Source organism: Vidua chalybeata, chromosome 31 (genome assembly GCF_026979565.1).
Source record: "Vidua chalybeata isolate OUT-0048 chromosome 31, bVidCha1 merged haplotype, whole genome shotgun sequence".
Classification (NCBI taxonomy): domain Eukaryota; kingdom Metazoa; phylum Chordata; class Aves; order Passeriformes; family Viduidae; genus Vidua; species Vidua chalybeata.
In genome coordinates this window covers 1,619,361-1,639,545 of record NC_071560.1, presented here as the reverse complement: position 1 = coordinate 1,639,545, position 20,185 = coordinate 1,619,361, and the positions used below count along the sequence as shown (strand labels likewise).

The following is a 20,185-nucleotide window of genomic DNA, read 5'->3' as shown; positions in this document are numbered from 1 at the left end:
CTTTTTTTTTTTTTTTAATTTTAAAAGTTTAATAATAATAAAATGGTCATTAAAAATAGTAATACAATTAGAGTAATAAAAATATGGAGTTAGGACAATTACAAGACAATAAAAAGCAAAGAATTACGGACGCCCGGACGTTTTTGAGCGCTGAGCTGCCAAAAACACGCCTTGTGAACAAAGGAACAACCCTTAAAAGCAACGCCCTGTTGCATATTCATATTTTTCATACATGATGCAGAAATTCCTTGCAAATTAATAATTTCTCTGGTTTTTTTTTGTCAACTCCTTCCCCTTCATCCTGGTGGTTCCATAAAGATGGAGAGGAGGTGGAAGAATATTTGTCTTTTCCCATAAGGAGGCCGTAACTCTTTATGGGCTTTGTCCCTGCCATCTCTGTGCAAAGAATTTCTTATCTCATCTCTTTCTTGAGCTTGTTAAAAAGTATCTCTTACATAGCATAGTTTCTGTTTTAACACTGTGTTATAACCTAAAAATACATTTATTTAACACACGACTTGAGAGAATTAATGCAGCGTAACTTTCCAACATTACACAAATACCCATTGTAACATTTGCCAAAAAGCCAATCATAAAATATGCATTTTTCACACCCAGGAAAGGGCTGAGGTCGGTTTATTGGGGGTCGCTTTTGTACGTCTGGAGGTTTTGAGTTGTTTTTTTTCCCTGAATTCAGCTTCCTGGAGCGGGTTTCTAACGGCAGAGAAGCTGATGCTGTGAAAACCACCCCGAAACCCCTCCACTCTCATCCCCTATAAAGATCCTATAAAGATCCCCAAAACAAGCACAGGGCCCCCCCTGCACGACCCACCCCAGATTTCTGGGATCATCCTAGGACTGCTGCCCTCCCAGCACCCTACAGATCCCCATACACCCCCCTCAAAAAAAAAAAAAAAAATCCTATCCGCCCCAGTAAACCTCCTTAATCCATCAGGAATTCCCCCAAGCCATCCTACACGCCCACCATTAATTCTATAGGGACCCCAAAACCCACAGCAAGGCACCCCCCCCCCCCCAAAAAAAAAAACCACCCCATAGACGCTCAGACCCCACAGATATTGTACGGGAATTGAGACATCCAATGTCCCCTCCTGTACCCTATAGGGTCTGAGCAGCCTGTAGGGGACTCCTCACCTTTCCCAGCACCCCAGAGACCCCTGTACCCCTCCCCAAATTCTGTAGGGACCCCCCAAACCCCTCAACCCATGGTGCCCTCAGGCCCTGCCCCCACAGACCCCGGTACCCCTCCCCAAATCCCCTAGGGACCCCCAAGGCCCTCAACCCCATAGTGCCCTCAGGCCCTGCCCCCACAGACCCCGGTACCCCTCCCCAAATCCCCTAGGGACCCCCAAGGCCCTCAACCCCATAGTGTCCCAAGGCCTTGCCCCCACAGACCCCGGTACCCCTCCCCAAATCCTCTAGGGACCCCCAAGGCCCTCAACCCATGGCGCCCTCAGGCTTCGACCCCACAGACCCTGGGACCCCTCCTCAAATCCTCTAGGGACCCCCAAAACCCCTCAACCCATGGCGCCCTCAGGCCTTGCCCCCATAGTGCCTGGTACCCCTCCCCAAATCCTCTAGGGACCCCCAAAACCCCTCAACCCATGGCACCCTCAGGCCTTGCCCCCACAGACCCCGGTACCCCTCCCCAAATCCTGTAGGGACCCCCAAAGCCCTCAACCCCATAGCGCCCTCAGGCCTCGCCCCCACAGACCCCGGTACCCTTCCCCAAATCCTCTAGGGACCCCCAAAACCCCTCAACCCATGGCGCCCTCAGGCCTTGCCCCCACAGACCCCGGTACCCCTCCCCAAATCCTCTAGGGACCCCCAAAACCCCTCAACCCATGGCACCCTCAGGCCTTGCCCCCACAGACCCCGGTACCCCTCCCCAAATCCTGTAGGGACCCCCAAACCCCTCACCCCATAGTGCCCTCAGGCCCTGCCTCCACAGACCCTGGTACCCCTCCCCAAATCCTCTAGGGACCCCCAAAGCCCTCAACCCATAGTGCCCTCAGGCCTCGCCCCCACAGACCCCGGTACCCTTCCCCAAATCCTCTAGGGACCCCCAAAACCCCTCACCCCATGGCGCCCTCAGGCTTCGACCCCACAGACCCCGGTACCCCTCCTCAAATCCTCTAGGGACCCCCAAACCCCTCACCCCATGGCGCCCTCAGGCCCCGCCTATGGCGCTTCATGGGCATTGCCCCCCCCCACAGACCCCCCCAAACCCCTCCCCAAATCCTCTAGGGACCCCCAAAACCCCTCCCCAAATCCTCTAGGGACCCCCAAAACCCCTCCCCAAATCCTCTAGGGACCCCCAAAGCCCTCAACCCATGGCGCCCTCAGGCCCCTCCTATGGCGCCTCACGGGCATCGCCCCCCCCCCCCCCACATTTCGCCCACAGCGGCCTGCTCTCGTTCTGCGCAAGCGCAGCCACACCCCCATCAGTGCCCAACCCCCTTGGCCGCGCCCTTTATATACCAGGAGCGCGCTGACCACGCCCACCTCATTATATACGGAGCAAACCACGCCTGTTTTCCCCCTCCCGCGCAGGCGCAGTCCCGCCTCTTCTCCCGGCGCAGGCGCGGCCCCGCCCCTCGGCCCGTCAGTCGGGCGGCGGCGCCGTGCTGAGGGGACGCGCAGAGTTTGGGGACTCGTTGTCGTCACCGGCGCCACGACCGGCACCGGCACCGGGCCCGGGGCCGCCACCGGCACCGCGGCCGCCATGGAGGCGCCGCCCGCGCCCCCCGCCGCGCCCCCGGCGCCCTGCAGCGCTGCGCGGAGCCTGCAGGACGAGCTGACGTGCCCGGTGTGCCTGGAGTACTTCAACGACCCGGTGCTGGTGGCCGAGTGCGGGCACAACTTCTGCCGCGCCTGCGTCACCCAGTGCTGGGAGGACTCGGCGCGGCGCCTCTGCTGCCCGCAGTGCCGCGAGCCGGTCCCGCAGCGCCTCTTCCGCCCCAACCGCTCCCTGGGCAACATCGTGCACATCGTCCGCCAGCTCGGGCTGCCGCCGGGCCCCGCCGAGCCGCCGCCGGGGCCTCCCGCTCCGCCCGCGCCGCCGCTGCCCGCGGCCGCCGCCCCGTCAGGCCCGGCCGGGCCTCCGCGCTGCCCGCGCCACGGGGAACCGCTGCGGCTTTACTGCGTGCAGGACCGGCGGGCCGTGTGCGTCGTGTGCCACCTGTCCCGCGAGCACCGCGCCCACACCGTGCTTCCCGCCGAGGAGGCGGCCCACGCCGCGGAGGTCAGTGCCGGGACACCCCCCGGACAACGCCTGGCTTGGAGGGAAGAGAGGATTCCCCATCCCCGGGAGGGCCGCGGGGCATCGGGATCCCTTCCCGGAGAGGGAGAGCACTGCGGGGTGTTGGGGGGGCAGCGGGGATCCCCGTCCTGTCCCGGGTCTTTTTTTTGGGGTGCGGGGTTCCCCTCCTAAGGAATGGGGATGCAATAAGCGGCGGAGGAGATCGGAAACGCCCCAAGGAGATCTCACGGCTCCCGAACTGGGTTTCCAGAATTCGGGGGCGCAGAAGAACCTGAATCACCCCAAAACACGGACGCCCCGGGGGTAGGATGTAAGAAATGGGGGATGCAGTAAGCGGGGGAGGAGATCGGAAACGCCCCAAGGAGATCTCACGGGGTTGGGGGGTACCCCAGGGACTCCCCCTCCATGGGGGGAAGCGCCTTTTGGGAACCCCCAATTTCACGGAGAGGACAGAAATGAGCCCCCAGCCCCTCTCCCAAGGCGTGGGGTGCAGTGAGGGTCCCTGCGGGCTGTGTGGAGCATCTCACGGTGTTGGGGATCCCCTCCCGAACTGGGTTTCCAGAATTCGGGGGCGCAGAAGAACCTGAATCACCCCAAAACACGGACACCATGGGGGTAGGATGTAAGAAATGGGGGATGCAGTAAGCGGGGGAGGAGATCGGAAACGCCCCAAGGAGATTTCACGGGGTTGGGGGGACTCCCCCTCCATGGGGGGGAACCCCCAATTTCACGGAGAGTACAGAAATGAGCCCCCAACCCCCCTCCCAAGGCGTGGGGTGCAGTGAGGATCCCTGCGGGCTGTGTGGAGCATCTCATGGGGGGGATCCCCTCCCGAGCTAGGCTTCCAGAATTTGGGGGCGCAAAAGAATCTGAATCACCCCAAAACACGGACACCCCGGGGGTAGGGGGTGCAGTAAAGCTGCGGGTGTAGCGGTGCCAGATCGATCCGGGTCGAACTGGGAGAAAACCGGCAAAGGGGGTGTCCCGAAGGGTTCCGGGGAGCGTCTCAGATCGCCCAAAAAATCCTGCCAGCGCCCCCCGCCCCCGACATCCAACCCGGGGGCAGGAGGGAGCTGGAGCCTGGTGGAATTCTTCCCCCTCCTTTTCCATCCCGAGGGAGTGACGCAGAGAGAAAACGGCGCCCCCGGCGGCGCTGGGGCTCCGCTATGTCGCGATAGGAAGCGTGTCGTGACCACAGTGGGGATTGATTTGTGGCTATAAGAGCTCAAGGGCTGTTCCCGGAGCAGCGGATCCGGAGGGGGATCCAAGATGCCGGACGCAGCGGGAGGAGGGGTTGGCACCAGCACGGCATCATTAACCACCACGCATTAATTATTGTGGGTTATTAAATCCTTCTAGAGGGCGTTTTGTCCCCGGAACTGCCGTGGTTCCTCTTCCGGGCACGCTGGGGCTGTCCCCCCCCCGCCACCTCCCCACCCCAAATCTGGGATTTTGCCCTTTTTTTTTTTTTTTTTTTTTTTTTTCAAGACACAAAATGTCCTTAGGTAGATCCAGGTTGTTGCTCCCTTGGGATTTTTTTTCCCCCCCTCATTAACCTACTTTTATGAGTGTTTGATAATCGGTTGTTGCTGAGCTCTTCCCTTCTCTCTCTCTTTTATTTTTATTTTTTTTTTTTTTTCCTCATACTTGCTTTAATCTCATGGATGAATTCCAAAGGCAGCAGCTTCTGGCTCTTAACAGTCACAATCCTTGTATTTAGGGTTTTAGTTATAAAATAAGTAGATTCATTTGCCCCCAGGGCTAGCTGCTGTTTGCAGGGTATTGCTGGGGCTTCTCTGCCCTCCATGGAGGTCAAACTACTAAAATAAAGATGAGTTTAATTCATTAATAATTTATAATTTAATGAGCCATTCGTAGGCAGCAGTTCCTCCTCTTGTGGGGGGGTCCAACCCAATTTTGGGGCACCTTGAGGAGGGGGAATTTGGGAGGTAATCCTGGGAGGAGGATGGGGGTGAGACCAGGGCATTGGTTTCCTCACAGGCAGATAAAATTAATCTACTTTTTTTTTCAATTTTTGGGCTGGTTGGGGTGAATTTTGGTGGGTTTTTTTTGACCACAGCCTGAGGTCAGAGTTGAGGCGACCAGGGCTTTTGTTTCCTCACAGGCAGATAAAATTAATCTACTTTTTTTTTCAATTTTTGGGCTGGTTGGGGTGAATTTTGGTGGGTTTTTTTTGACCACAGCCTGAGGTCAGAGTTGAGGCGAGCAGGGCAGCTGCTGGTTCCAGCTCCAAACTAAACCCAGACTGGGTGATTTTGACCATTTTAAACAGCAGCAGCCCTTCCCTCCTGATCGCCCACGGGAGGAATTCCCGACGGATCTGTTTGTTTTGCTTCCAGGAGGTGCCCCAGGAGCACTTGAGCTCCCTGAGGAAAGGGCGTGAGGAGGCCAAGGCTGAGCGGGAGCGGCAGAGTGAGGAGCTGCTGGTGAGTGCTGGTGGGGGTGGTCCCAGAGCCCCCATCTATCACCCTGATTTTTAAGAGTTTTCTCAACCCTTCTGAGTTTACATTCTCACACCACTTTCTGTAAACAACCTGTTGTTTTGCAATCCATAGAGGCAGAGAAATTTGATGTCCTGGTAGTTTCTCCAGTGTCGTTGGCGAGGTGGCACGTTCACCCTCCAATCCACCGGCGCCTTTTGAGAACTATAAATGATTGGGATTTATTTTTCAGAGGAAAAATAAATTAGTCTCTTCACCTCATGCTGTGGTGCATCGTTTCTCCTTGTGTCACCTGGTGACACCCACCCAGGAGGGTTAAATCTCACTCGTGGATTTCCTCTCCCACCTGAGGGGTGTCAGCAGATGACACAAGGAAAAACGACGCACCACAGCTTTGGTCACGGTGAAGAGACTAATTTATTATCTCTGACTCCAATTTTTTATAGCTCTCAAAAGGTGCCAGTGGGTTGGAGGGTGAACGTGCCACCTCTCCAACGACACTGGACAAACCACCTGCACATCAAATTTCTCCGCCTCTATGAAAAAATGCAAAACAATAGATTGTTTACAGAAAGTTGTGTGGGAAAGTTCTCTACAAGAATGTAAACTCAGGAAACTTTAGAAAACTCTTGATAACCAGGGCGACATCGGGGTTCCCCCTTCCCTGTGGCAATCCCAGCCCCCAGAGATTCTCTCACTCGCGGCAGCTCCGTGGCTGCGGGGATCTGCCCTCACAGGGGCATCTTTGCTGTGGAATTGCAGAAGCAGACGGAGGTGGAGCGGCAGAAGATCGTGGCCGAGTGCAAGGAGCTGCGGGCGTTCCTGGAGGAGAAGGAGCAGCTCCTGCTCTCCCGGCTCGAGGAGCTGGAGAGGGACATTGGACGCCGGAGGGACGAGAGCGTGGCCCGGCTGGCTGAGGACATTGCCCAGCTAGACAAGCTCCTGGCAGAGCAGGGAGGGGACAGTGGCACGGGGAGCACACCTGGCGAGGTGGGACTCTTTGTGAAAGAATTCCCCGCTTACGGACACAGAAATCCCTTGTATTGGGCAAAAAATGTCCTAATTAGAGGGACAAAACCTATTTACGGGGGTGAAAGTCCCGTTTATGGGGACAGAAAAGTCGCGTGTATGGGGACAAAAAAGTCTCGTTTATGGGGACAAAAAAATCTCGTTTATGGGGACAAAAAAGTCCTGTTTATGGGGACCAAAATATCCCGTTTATGGGGACAAAAAGGTCCCGTTTATGGGGACAAAAAAGTCCCGTTTATGGGGACAAAAAGGTCCCGTTTATGGGGACAAAAAAGTCCCGTTTATGGGGACAAAAAAGTCCCGTTAATGGGGACCTTATGGGGACAAAAAGGTCCCATTTATGGGGACAAAAAAGTCTCATTTATGGGGACAAAAAAGTCATGTTTATGGGGACAAAAAAGTCCCGTGTATGGGGACAAAAAAGTCCCGTTTATGGAGACAAGAATTTCCATTTATGGGTCCAAACATTTATTTATTTATTTATTGGGGGAAAAAAAAAAAAAGTTAATTGGGGGGAAAAAATTCTATTGATGGGGTGAGAAATTTCATTTATAGATAACAAAAATATCTTTTTGTTATCTAAGATGGGATATCTTTCATGGGATCCTCCTAGTTTTTGGGGAGGATTTTGAGATAGGAAAGATGCTGATCCTAACAAATTTCCTTGGTTTTTTTTTTCCCCTTCCAGGCTGTCGTCCCGGCTGGCAGCAGGTGAGTGAACGGGGTGAACTTGGAGGCTTTTGATGGCAGGTGGAGCTGGTATTTCAACCCTTCCCGGGGGGAATTCCTTAATTTTGAGTCCCTGACTCCCACGTCTCCGCAGCCTGGAGAGCTGGCTGTTCCTCAAGCCCGAGCCCGGCTTTTCCGAGCTGGAGAAGAAGCTGAAGAGTTTTTCCCAGAAGAGCGCGGTGCTCAAGGAAGTGCTGCTGGAATTCAAGGGTGAGCCTGATGAGAGCCTTCCTGGAAAAAAAAAAAAAGTACTGCTTCCCAGCCAGGATCCCACGTGGAAGTCCACCAAAATCAGGGCTGGGATGGAGCTGGGCTCTAATTCTCCCCCCGGGCTGGTTGGGAGAGCTCCGGGTGGTTTGAGCATTGGCTCATTCCAGGGAAGAGGTGGAAAAGTGATTTCCCTGGGATTTGAGTGTGGGCGTGTGGAGTAGGGATCGTTCCCATGGCTTGGGCAGTTCAATTCCTTCCTTCTCTTCCCCGCAGAAAACCTGCGCTTTGAGCTGGAGAACGACACAGGTGAGGCCATCGGGATTGGGCTAAGAACCTCTCTTTTCCAGGGCTTTGCTTGGAATTGGCTGGGATTTGGGGCTGTGACTTCCCTTTTATAAGAAACAACGTGGGAATTTGCTGGGGTTGGGGGTTATGGGGGCTCTAACCTCCCTTTTCCAAGGGTTTAAGGTTGGAATTGCTGGGCTTGGGCTCCGTGTGGGCTCTTCAGGATGCTGCAGCTGGCTCACCCGGGTCCTTCCTCTCTGCTTTTGAGGCACAGACAATCGATGAGTCCCCACACAGGTGGGATAATGATCCCAGAGGTCGCTCGCCTGCGTTGTCCCCGTTGGGTTTGGGACACGAACCACGGCTCAATCCCACAGACGACTCACCTCTGGGCTCCCTGGTGGGTTCGGGACGCGGCCGCTGAGTCAACCTCCCCAATCCCACAGAGGTAACTCCTGCCCTTTTCCCTTCCAGGTGAGCTCTCCCTGGACCCCGACACGGCCAACCCCTACTTGGTGCTGTCGGAGGACAAGCGGAGCGTTCGGCTCCGCGGGGCCCCCCAGGAGCTGCCGGCTCACCCCAAACGCTTCGACTACGCCTTCTGCGTCCTGGCCTCCGAGGGCTTCTCCGCTGGACGCCACTACTGGGAGGTGGAGGTGGGAGACGGGGAGAGCTGGGTGCTGGGCGCCGCCCGCGAGTCCGTGCGCCGCAAGGAGAAGGTCGACTTCGCCCCCGAGGAGGGGATTTGGGCAGTGGGGCTCAACTGGAAGGGCAAAAATTGGGATCAGTACCAGGCGTTCACCTCCCCTGAGACGCCGCTGTCCCTTTGCGAGCGGCCACGCAAGATCGGGGTGTACCTGGACTACGAGGGCGGGTGGGTGGCGTTTTACAACGCTGACAACATGGCTCCCATCTTCACCTTCACCGCCGCCTTCTCCGAGAGGATCTTCCCGTTTTTCTGGCTCTTTTATGTGGGCTCCTCGCTGTCCCTGTGCAACTGAGGCCCCCCGGCCCCGCTCACTGGTGGTGTCCCCTCTCCCCTGCCATCCTTAGGTTTTCCTTTGCTTCCAAGCAAAATTCCCCGAATCCTGCCCGTGGGCTGTTCGGGGGGGGGGGGATTTTTGTTTTTTTTTTTTTTTTTCCCTGTTGCAGTTCAAAGTTTGGAGTCTTTTTACCCTCAAAATCTTCCTTAGGGGCGTTGGTTGGCGAGGGGGGGCTACTTGAGCACCCCTTCCCTGTTGCTGGTTAAAACACCCCTGTAGTTCATTTTTGCTTTTTCCTTTGGAGTTGGAGCCCCGTGGAACAGGGAGAGGCTGATCCCATCCTACTTCGAATAGTAGCCAAAGCTTTTGTGTCCCCCCCCCCCCTCCCCCTAAAATGCCGTGTGGAGAGGAGGGGTGTCATCCCCCCCCCCCCCACTTTGGACACCGTTGCTTTGCAAATCATCTTTAACCATCCTGTCTCATCCCATCCTCCCTGGGGAAAGGGTCAAACCCGTCCTGCTGTCGCTGAGTGACCCCCCCCGCCAATCTCCTCTATTGCCCCCCCCCCATTTCTCTCCCCACTCCCCCCATTGTCCCCATCTCCCCCATTGCCCCCCATTTCCCTTCTAGCTCCCCCCCCCCATTTCCCTCCTCATCTCCCCCTCCATTTCCCTCCTCATCCCCCCGTCTCCCCTTTGCTCCCTCTAAATCCTGAGCCCCTGGAGTGCCAGGATCCCAGCAAGGGGGATGTGGATATTTGGGGGTCACCTCAAAACCGGGCCTGGGGGTGTTTTTTGGGGGGGCTGGGGGAAAAGGGGGGGGGGGTTTCTGTGTTCTAGGTGTGATCTTGCGCTTGCCCACTCCCCTTGTGCCCTTCCCCCTGCTGCTGTTCGTGTCCTTTGCCCTGTCACTGTTAGTGGGGAAATAAAAGTTGCTGTGAAAAAAAAAAAAAAAAAAAAAAAATCCTAAAACCCAATAATTTGGGGTTTTTTTTTTTTTGGTGCTGGGAGAGGAGGAGAAGCTGCTCCTGCTCAGGTGGGACTGGAGACAGAGACGTGCCCTTGTCCCTGACCTGCTGGGGTAGAGCACCGAGGGGTTTTGGGGGCACTTGGAGCTTCCAAGTATCTGTGAGTTCAAATTCTGGTTTAAATCAAGAGTTTTAAATGAAAATTAAATTAGGTTTAAAGGAAAAGTTTGAAGCACTGGGAGCTCCCAGTTTCGGGGCACAGCCCCACTGGGCATTGCCTCTCATCCCAGTTTCGGGGCACAGCTCAAATGTGTTCTCCCACCCATCCCAATTAGGGAGAACAGCTTGACTGGGAGCTCCCACCCATCCCAGTTTGGGTCCCCAATTCCTGGGTGTTTGGTGTCTCCAACCCCTTTTCCTGCGTCCAAACCACCCAAATCTCACTTTCCTATCTTCTTTCCATAAGAATATTGACACCGAATCCCACTTTTACGCAAAATAAGTATTTATTGAGGATCCACTTGTGGCAATACTGCTGGGATTTGGCCAAAAAAAAAAAAAAAAAAGGGATTTGGCTGAAAACTTGGGGTTTCATCTGGGATTTGGCTGAAAAACTGGGATTTCCCCCAGTTTTGCCCCTCCCGTGTTATTTTTGGCACCTGGAGCTGCTGCATCGTCCCCGATTTCGCTCCAGTGCCCAAAGTTGGGGGACGAGCCCTCTCTAGGACCCCCCCTCGCCCATCCCCTGGCTTTGGGGTGTGCCTGGATCCTGCCCGACATCCCCCGCCCCATACCCCAGCGGGGTCTTCCCTGTGTCCCCCCCACTCCCCAGGACGTCCCCAAGCAGCTCCAGAGGTTCCACGGGCCCAGGGGGCTCTGGGTGCTGCTGGATCCCCTCGGGCCGGGCGAGCTCCCCAAGCCCCCTGGGGTGGCTCTTGCTCTTGTGGGCGGTGACGTTGTCCCGCTTCTCGAACCTCTTCCCGCAGACGTCGCACGGGAACTGGTAGAAGGAGTCGGCATCGTGTTTCCTCATGTGCCAGTTCAGGGAGGCTTTTTGGCGGCAGGTGAAGCCACAGATCTCGCACCTGGGAGAGATCCCGGCAGGAGTTAAAAAAAAAAAAAAAAACAACAAAAAACCAGAGGGAGAACCGTGCTCGGGGCTGGAATGTGCCGTGGGTTGAAGCTCCGGTGCCCTCCTGGCATGAATGCGTTGGACGGGAGTCGTCCTTCGTGCTGTTCCAGCTCGTTAAGCTCTGCCTAATTAAACGCTCCCCTGGAGCTGCTGGGGCTGGACACAGCCAGCTCCAAGGGCAGAAAGCTCAGGAGAAATCCCAGCCCGGGCTTTTGGCTGGGTGCCATGTGCTGAGGAGCTGATTTTGGGTTGAAAAGGGGTGGCAAGAGATTCTGAGGCTGAGCAGAGCTGCAGGGATGGGACTGGGACTTACTGGGGAGGGATAAGAATGGGACTGGGATTTGTTGGAAGGGCAGGGATGGGACTCTGCGACTTGAAATGGGACTGGAACTTACTGGGGAGGGATAAGAATGGGACTGGGATTTATTGGAAGGGCAAGGATGGGACTCCACAACTCGAAATGGGACTGGGACTTACTGGGGAGGGATAAGAATGGGACTGGGACTTACTGGGGAGGGATAAGAATGGGACTGGGATTTATTGGAAGGGCAGGGATGGGACTCTGCGACTCGAAATGGGACTGGGGCTTACTGGAGTGGCTTCTCCCCAGTGTGGATCCGTCGGTGGATGATCAAATTGCTGCTGGTGCGGAAGGAGCGCGCGCAGAACTCACAGATGTAATCCCGCTTGTCTGGGAGGAAAAGAAGAAAGGAAAGGAAAGGAAAGGAAAGGAAAGGAAAGGAAAGGAAAGGAAAGGAAAGGAAAGGAAAGGAAAGGAAAGGAAAGGAAAGGAAAGGAAAGGAAAGGAAAGGAAAGGAAAGGAAGAAGAGAAGAGAGAAAAGAAAAAAAAAGAAAAGAGAAAAGAGAAGAAAAGAAAAAAGAAAAGAGAAGAGAAGAGAAGAAAAGAAAAAAGAAGAAAAGAAAAAAGAAGAAAAGAAAAAAGAGAAGAAAAAAAAGAAAAGAGAAGAAAAGAAGAAAGAAAAGAAAGAAAAGAAAAGAAAAGAAAAGAAAAGAAAAGAAAAGAAAAGAAAAGAAAAGAAAAGAAAAGAAAAGAAAAGAAAAGGGATCAGCCTGGAAGAACCATCAGGGCCCTCGGGATGTGCTTTGGGAGCAGGGAGACTTTCCCAGCATGGGAATGGAGAGATCCGGGCAGCAAAGGGGCAGCAGGGATGGGAGTTTGGGAATGGCTGGGCTGCGGCCCAGTGGGGAGGGGGCTACAGGAGGTGTGAATCCGATGGGAGCAGGTGGGAATCCGTGCAGGAAGTGTGATAAAGGGAGGTGTGATCCCTGTGAGAGGAGCCACAAAACACGCATGGGAGTTGTAACTCCTCCGGGGAGGTGTAATCCATAGGGGGAGGGAGTTGTGACATGGAAATGGAAATGGAAATGGAAATGGAAATGGAAATGGAAATGGAAATGGAAATGCCCCGCTCACCGCTGTGCAGCTTCTCATGTTCCTTCAAGTGTTTCTTGAAGTTGAAGGATTTCCCACAGGTGGGCTCAGAGCAGGTGAAGGTTTTCTGGTGCACGTGCTGGTACTTCTGGTGATGCTGCCGGCATGGGGGGGAGGAAAAAAAAAAAAAAACAACCAAAAAACCTATCAGCTCCCAATTCCAGCTCCAGGACACCTCATCCAGGCTCCCCAGAGCTCCAGATAAAGCGTTGGGTCTTTCCAGGTGCTCACGTTCAGGTACTGGCGGTTGGAGAAGATTTTGCCGCAGCCTTCGAAGTCGCATAGGAGGATCTCACGCTTCGCCGCCTTCCTGTCGGAGAAAACACGGGGGGAAAAATCATTTGTCAGGAAGGAGGAGGAGGCTTGGAAAAGCTCTGGAATATGGATCTGCCCCCCACTCCTCCCCAGCTCTTTTCCTCCTCACCCACCTTCCCCCTTCTTCCCACCCACGGAATCTAAAATGAAGCAAAGAAACCCTTTCAGAGCCTGCTGCCCGTCCCTCCTCTTCCTGGGAATGCCTGGAAGCTTCCCTGGGCCCCTTCCCTCTTTCCCAGGTACCTGATCCTCTTGGGGCCGATCTCAGCCGTGTCCTTGTCACGCGGCCGTGGCTGCCGCCGGCAGCTGCAAGAGGAAAAATCCATTTTGAGCCAGGCCCTGTTGTCCCCCGTCGCTGTGCCCAGGCCCAGAACCAAGATTCCTGAGGAAATCCCACATTCGGTCATCCTCAGGACCAGCATTTCTCCCATTTCCACCCCACGGACACGCTAGAACAAACGCATCGTTGAGGCATTAAAATGAGAATAAATTCTTTTATTGCGTGTTACAAAACCCTTTTCACATGGTTTGGACGCGTCCCAGGACACTGAAATTGGCTCCCGGCCCGGTTTGATCTATAATTCATCCATAGCTCCCTGGAAACGGCAACTATTCCTGGCTGTCACCCTGGAATTAAGGAAAGATCCATTAAAAGTGGATTAAAGCGGGGTTTGGGGAGGAGAAATAACGGGACGGTGAGAGATGCCAGTGCTCAAGCATGGATTCAGCCTGGGGCTTGTCCCAAATCTCTTGGAAACAGATTTTATCAGCTCAGGGTGACTTTACCTGGGAAGGGAGAAGAGGACGCGACCCACTCGACAATCTGGAAGGTCCTGCTTTGCTCATAAACCAGGATTTTCTCTCCCATTTTCAACTTGCTGTGACAAAAGTGGGAGTGGGGAATTAACCAAAAGATTAAAAATAATAAAAAAATCTGTGTCGCCGAACCTAGCCCAAAAAAGGGCTGGTCTGAAGCTTAGGCTCGGCTTTGGGAGCGGGCGGAGAGCTGCCAGCCCCACTTTGGACATATTTGGAGGGCTAGACCGTGGGATTTGGGATGGAAATCAGGCAGAACCCAAAGAACACCAGGAAAAACCTCACATTTAATTCGCTTTTTGGCCAAAAAAAAAAAAAAAAAGAACAGCCCGGATTGGACGCAGACTTTTCTACCCTCACATCGGACCTGGGAGCCTGGGATCTGCACGCTGGCAAGGGAGAGGGGAAGAACAAATTCCAACGTTACCTTCACTGGGATCAGGTCTCCAGGAAGGGTGGTCCCTCTTCCAGCCGCATCTGGGAAGGTTCCGGAGCTGCCAGGAGAGGGGAGGGCATTCAGCATCCAAAAGGAGCCGCTCAAAGGGATCAGTCAAAGCTGGAACGCTCACCTGGGGAAATGCTTGGGGTGGGATTGGCGCTGAGCCCGTCTTTCGGGGGCCAGATGGAGAAGTCACAGCCGATTCCAGGAAAAAAGGGGGATTTTTACCCCCTTTATTGCATCAAAAGTGTAAGAAAATCCATCCAGGTGAGGTGTCTAGGCGTGTTGGATCTCAGGCCGTGCACACAGACCAAGCCCCTGAGGGCTGAAGGCTGAAGCCCTGAGGGCTGATTTAAGCTTTTGTTTGTTTTTTTTTTTTTAAAGCACAAAACATTGAATTTTGCGCGCCTGGAAAGGAGAGCTGGAAACCCGACGCTCGGCCGCAAAGCTGCCGGAGAAGCCGTGGATCCGTCAGCGGAGGAGATTGTGGTGGGATTGATGGATTTTGGGCTGCTCCACCTCCAGTCCGGCGGAGGCTTCAATGCCCACCCACGGCTCTGGTTCAGGGGGTCTTCGTCCCCCTCCATGGCAGCCCCAGCTTTGGCTGCCTCTCCTCGCTCCCTGACCACCCTGGGCTGGCCCCACAAGGGACAGGGTGGGTGACACCAGGCTCACGAAGCCCCTGCAGCGACGTTTGTGAGCCAGACCCTCGATTTACTCGCTCCCAACGAGACCGAGGAACGCAGCAGCGTCACGTGGAGGGCCTGACACCCCCACAACGCCCTTGGGGACACCGAGCTCTTGCCCCAAGGCCAACGATGTGATGGGGAGGGTTGACCCCACCACCATTGCAGACACGCGGTGACACACGTGGAGCTCTTGCTCCGTCGTGGTATCACGCGGAGGGTTTATTCCCTTTGGGGACGCGCTATTACGGCTTGGTGGTCCCCGGGGCTCCGTCTGGCCCCCGGGGCATCAGCCACCGTTGGTGTCCCGGGTAGCGCCGTGCTGATGAGGCACAGCCTGCCTGGGCCCCTGGGCTGGCTCCGAGCCGCTGGCTACTTTAGCGAGCACTTGTGGAGTGATTTCAGCTCTTAGTGATTTCAGCTCTTAGTGATTTCAGCTCTCAGTGATTTCAGCTCTTAGTGACTTCAGCTCTCAGTGACTTCAGCTCTCAGTGATTTCAGCTGTGATTTCAGTTCTTAGTGACTTCAGCTCTTAGTGATTTCAGCTCTCAGTGATTTCAGCTCTCAGTGATTTCAGCTCTCAGTGATTTCAGCTCTCAGTGATTTCAGCTCTCAGTGACTTCAGCTCTCAGTGATTTCAGCTCTCAGTGATTTCAGTTCTCAGTGACTTCAGCTCTCAGTGACTTCAGCTCTCAGTGATTTCAGCTCTCGGTGATTTCAGCTCTGTGCTCGCAAAGTGCCTCGGCAGACGCAGGGAAGGAGAGAGGTGAAGGCTGTGTGGAGTTCTGTGGAGATGCCTTTATTGGCAGCTTCTGCAAAGGGTTCCAGTGACAGCTTTTCTGTCTGAACTGGGCAATGGTATGGGTTTGTATAGGCTGTTGAGGGATCAGGATTTGTCCTGTGGCTAAGGTCGAGGAGAATACGACCCATAGCCTTACAGAGAGATAACAGGGCTCTGATGTGCGGAAGAGAGACCACTCTGTTCCGCTCATCACGACTCTGCATTTCTTATCTTAGGCTAGTGACCGCCACGGAGGCCCTGCAGGGCCTCTGACCGCTACAACGCACAGCTCTTGTCCCCCCAAGATGATGACTCTGACCCCTGTCCCCTCGTCCCTTCACCGCTGCGGCCGCCGCGACTCACCTGACCCGTCCGCTCTTCTCCTCCAAGGGGCCAGAGCTGGGCAGGGGCGGCTCAAGCAAGGGCTGCTCCTCCTTGATCGGCTTCTTGCGAGCCTTGGGTTGGCTCTGGCGCCGCTGCGGCTCCGAGCTGCTGTCGGGGCACAGAGCGGGGTGGGTGAGAGGGGGGCTTAGGTGCATGATGGGGTGAGATGCGGGTTGGATGTGGTAGGAAATGAGCGAGTTGGACGTGGTTAGACGCGGGTCAGGACTTGGTTAGACGCGGCAGGACGTGGGTTGGATACGGCAAAGAGCCTCCCCCGGGTGAGACGCGATGAAAACGCCTCTCCAAAATTTCGGGTGGTTTGACCCCCGAAACCACCTTGTTTTAACAGCACGCCGGCGCCATTCCCACCTCCTCCCTGCTCTGCCGGGGCAGCTGCAGCAGGGACAAGCACGTGAGGCCTGAAACCCTTCCAGTGCAATACTGGTCTGGACTGGGAGGGTGTCAGCGGGCGCTGCCACGCAATCCCTATCTCCAGGCTCCCTCACCTGTCCAGGGATGGGTGATAGTTCTCGTCACGCAGGTCATCGGTGTAGGCCAGGTCGTCACCCTTGGCAAAGTCCTCGTCCTCCTCTTCCTCTCGGGGCTCGGCTCCTGGCTCTGCGTCGTCCCCCGGCACGGCGCTACCGGACAGTGACCTGGGTCAGCTCTCCTGTGAGGGCTCAGCCGCGGACGGTCGCGTTGGGGGGACACAGGGGTGGGTCAGACAGGGCCAAATGCAACCGCTGGCCTCGCCGGGGCGATGCTTGTGGGGTGCCACCACTCACCTCTCAGCTGCCGCCACAGGCCCCGGCTCCGGTGGCACCTGAGGGGCTGGAAGGGGGACAGGAGGGTGGTGAGGAAGGGCTGGGAGAGGTGAGGAGGAGGAGGAGGGAAGGTCTGGGGTTGGGGCAGCGTCTGATCCTACTGGGATGGTGTTAGAACTGGAGCTACCCTAGAACTGGGAGAGGGGCGGGCTGAAGGTGGGGAATCAAGGGGAGTTGAGGGCAGAAAGGTGACCTGGAGGAGCTCACCTGTGCCACCACTGTCACCACCATCTCCCACCTCCTTGCCCCCATCCCCGTCACCGCGGGGTGACCTGGCCGTTCCCTCCGCTCCGGCCTCGCCGCAGCCCAGCGCGGCGCCGCGGAGCGGATGCTGGCGGCGCCCGGCGCCCAGGGAGGGGCTGTTGGGAGCCCCGGAGCCGCCCCACGAGAAGCGGTGGCCGGCCACGCACTCCCAAACCAGCGGGGCCGCGCCGCCTGCCGCCGGCAGCTGGATGTCCGGCACGAAGCCACACTCCTGGCCGTGGCTGTGGGACAGCGCGACCAGGCGCTGCAGCGCAGCGGGCTGGAGCCGCTCCAGCTCTCCTGGGAAAACAAAGAAATCTGTGAAAAACGGCTCTGAAATGGCTTTTTTTTTTTTTTTTTTTTTGGGGGGGTGTGGGCGAGGGGGGGTTGGGACACTTGCACCACTCCACCTTTCTTAGGGTTCTCCTTGTTAAGAGCAACTGTCAAACAGCTTCCCAAAAAAAAAAAAAAAAAGAGCTGGGGGTGCCAAAAACGGAACACAGGGAGGATTTGCCTTGGTGGATGGGGGGGCGGTGAGCAAACCCAAGAGCAGCACCGGGTGCTTCTCCAGCACCCAACCCACGAGGAATCCTCCCCCTCCACCGTCAACTTCTGTTGGACCCAAAAACTCCTGGATGCCGACGTGGAACTGCGAGGGGAGCACCTACCTGGGCTCCAGGTGCAGCCATGAGAGCTGTACCTGCGCGGGAAGACAGAGGTGAGCGAGCAGAACCCTGGGGTTCTTCCCACCGGAGGTGGGGGTTGGAATGGCTTTTTGAGCCCCCCCACTTTCCCGCCCCCACCAGTGACCTGTCGAGGAGGAACTGGGCCAGCTGGGAGTGCAGGGCGAATCCGAGCTGCTCCTTGAGGCGGCACCAGCGCTCCAGGTGCCCCCCGATGCGAATGCGGCACTTGCTGCGGCGCGCGTCCAGCTCCCGGCGCTTCTGGCGCCGCACGAGCTCCGGCGCCTGCGGACGACCCCGGCGGGACGAGGCTACGGGGAAGGGCTGGGGGCACACAGAGAGAGGGGGGGGACAGGATGGAACAGGGGTTTTTGGAGTTAGCAAAATGAACGAAGCGTTGATGGTTACGTGTTGAATTTTAACCTTTTACTTAAGGAACCTCTGCCATGGTACAAAACGCATAGGAAAATGCAAATTTCTGAAGCTTCTCACATAAAGAACAATACCAGAAGAAGCAAAGAACCCACATAAAGAAACTCCTCTTGAAATAGAGATTTTTGGAGTTAACAAAATGAATGAAGCATTTATATTTTAGCTTGTAGGGTTATGTATTGAATTTTAACCTTTTACTTAAGCAACCTCTGCCATGGGACAAAGGCCGTAAGAAAATGCAAATTTCTGAAGTTTCTTGCATAATAAACAATACCAGAGGAGGCAAAGAACCCAGATAAAGAAACTCCTCTTGAAACAGAGATTTTTGGAGTTAACAAAATGAATGAAGCATTTATATTTTAGCTTGTAGGGTTATGTCTTGAATTTTAACCTTTTACTTAAGGAACCTCTGCCATTGGAGAAAGGCCGTAAGAAAATGCAAATTTCTGAAGTTTCTTGCATAATAAACAATACCAGAGGAGGCAAAGAATCCAGATTAAGAAGCTCCTCTTAAAATAGAGATTTTTTTGAGTTAAGTTAACAAAATGAATTAAGCATTTATATTTTAGCTTGTAGGGTTATATCTTGAATTTTAACCTTTTACTTAAGGAACCTCTGCCTGGTACAAAACGCATAGGAAAATGCAAATTTCTGAAGCTTCTCACATAAAGAACAATACCAGAAGAAGCAAAGAACCCAGATAAAGAAGCTCCTCTTGAAATAGAGATTTTTGGAGTTAACAAAATGAATGAAGCATTTATATTTTACCTTGTAGGGTTATGTCTTGAATTTTAACCTTTTACTTAAGGAACCTCTGCCATGGGACAAAGGGCATAAGAAAAATGCAAATTTCTGAAGTTTCTTGCATAATAAACAATACCAGAGGAGGCAAAGAACCCAGATTAAGAATCTCCAAGCCCATCAGGACCGACAGACGGACTCAGAGAAGCACCAAAGGACCGAACGCGCAGAGAGGAAAAGTTTAAAAGCTCAGCCATGAGGAAGACCACGATCTTCATCCTCAGGACCACCGAGAGACCCCCGTGCGACCACCACAGCAAACCAGGCGTGCCCAGAAGGGCGTGGATTTATTTAGCGTGAGAGGCGAGGACAGGCGGGGCCAGGGGTTGAATATGCACGGAAAAGTTGTGCAATTCCAACATCACAAACATAATATTAATTGTTAACTGTTGCGTAAAGCCAATCGTAAAATAGGCGTTTTTCACACCAATCGTAAAATAGGCATTTTTCACACCAATTATAAAATAGGCATTTTTCACACCAATTGTAAAATAGGAATTTTTCACACCAATCGTAAAATAGGCGTTTTTCACACCAATTATAAAATAGGCGTTTTCCACACCAATCGTAAAATAGGCGTTTTTCACACCAATTATAAAATTGGCGTTTTTCACACCAATTATAAAATAGGCATTTTTCACACCAATTATAAAATAGGCATTTTTCACAGCAATCATAAATTAGGCGTTTTTCACACCAATTATAAAATTGGCGTTTTGCACACCAATTATAAAATAGGCGTTTTTCACACCAATTATAAAATAGGCATTTTTCACACCAATTATAAAATAGGCGTTTTTCACACCAATTATAAAATTAGCGTTTTTCACACCAATTGTAAAATAGGAATTTTTCACAGGGGGTTTGGGGGGGGGTGGGACACACCGGAGGTGGTTGGGGACACGGAGAGGGTCACGAGAAGGGGTTTGGGGGGGGGGGGGGTCCCCAAGGCCTCGCCCCTCTTAGCCCCGCCCCCTTCCCGCCGTTTCCCCCGGTCCCCCCCTCCCCCAACTCCCGGTCCACCCCCCGCCCGTTCCCGCCGCCGGGCCTTAAAGCGGGCGGGAGGGGGGGGGGGGCACGCCGTGAGGAACGGAGACGGGCGGGAACGAGGAACGCCCACGGCTCCACCGCGCTCTGGCCGCCCTTCCCCGCCGCCCGCGCCCCGCCGCCCGCGCACCTCCTCCGCCGCTCCGCGCTCCATCCCGCGCCGTGAGGGCCCCACCGCGGGCCGTGCCCCCTTTAAGAGCC

General features: G+C 54.7%; 2 protein-coding genes and 1 long non-coding RNA gene across 3 annotated transcripts; 1 reads left to right on the top strand and 2 right to left on the bottom strand.

Annotated features, from left to right (window-relative positions):
- The first annotated feature begins 2,625 nt into the window (after positions 1-2,625).
- LOC128801732 (E3 ubiquitin-protein ligase TRIM7-like) lies at positions 2,626-9,945 on the top strand. Its single transcript, XM_053967813.1, has 7 exons — positions 2,626-3,265; positions 5,644-5,730; positions 6,508-6,735; positions 7,463-7,485; positions 7,598-7,713; positions 7,987-8,019; positions 8,473-9,945. Exons 1-7 carry the CDS (start codon positions 2,747-2,749, stop codon positions 8,997-8,999), a joined length of 1,533 nt encoding a protein of 510 aa, XP_053823788.1. The 5' UTR covers positions 2,626-2,746; the 3' UTR covers positions 9,000-9,945.
- Positions 9,946-10,389: 444 nt separating this feature from the next.
- On the bottom strand, positions 10,390-20,184 carry ZNF692 (zinc finger protein 692). Its single transcript, XM_053967810.1, has 12 exons — positions 20,115-20,184; positions 17,832-18,028; positions 17,690-17,721; positions 16,986-17,321; positions 16,740-16,785; positions 16,461-16,595; positions 15,934-16,062; positions 13,092-13,154; positions 12,765-12,843; positions 12,516-12,630; positions 11,672-11,771; positions 10,390-11,033 (listed from the first exon to the last, which is right to left on the bottom strand). The coding sequence occupies exons 1-12, from the start codon at positions 20,136-20,138 to the stop codon at positions 10,670-10,672; spliced, it is 1,620 nt and encodes a 539-aa protein (XP_053823785.1). The 5' UTR covers positions 20,139-20,184; the 3' UTR covers positions 10,390-10,669.
- On the bottom strand, positions 13,329-14,249 carry LOC128801813 (uncharacterized). The gene is made up of 2 exons (XR_008435263.1): positions 14,092-14,249; positions 13,329-13,475 (listed from the first exon to the last, which is right to left on the bottom strand). It is a non-coding gene; the product is annotated as an uncharacterized LOC128801813 (long non-coding RNA).
- Position 20,185: the final 1 nt, after the last annotated feature.

Excerpts from the sequence above, each read along its gene's own strand:
- ZNF692 (XM_053967810.1), bottom strand. The coding sequence starts at position 20,138 with ATGGAGCGCGGAGCGGCGGAGGAG. Across the intron at positions 12,844-13,091 it reads ATCGGCCCCAAGAGGATCAG|GAAGGCGGCGAAGCGTGAGA; the intron begins GTACCTGGGAAA and ends TTTCTCCGACAG. Across the intron at positions 11,034-11,671 it reads ACTGGGGAGAAGCCACTCCA|GTGCGAGATCTGTGGCTTCA; the intron begins GTAAGCCCCAGT and ends GATCTCTCCCAG.
- LOC128801732 (XM_053967813.1), top strand. The coding sequence starts at position 2,747 with ATGGAGGCGCCGCCCGCGCCCCCCGCCGCGCCCCCGGCGCCCTGCAGC. Across the intron at positions 7,714-7,986 it reads AGTGCTGCTGGAATTCAAGG|AAAACCTGCGCTTTGAGCTG; the intron begins GTGAGCCTGATG and ends TCTTCCCCGCAG. Across the intron at positions 8,020-8,472 it reads TGAGCTGGAGAACGACACAG|GTGAGCTCTCCCTGGACCCC; the intron begins GTGAGGCCATCG and ends TTTCCCTTCCAG.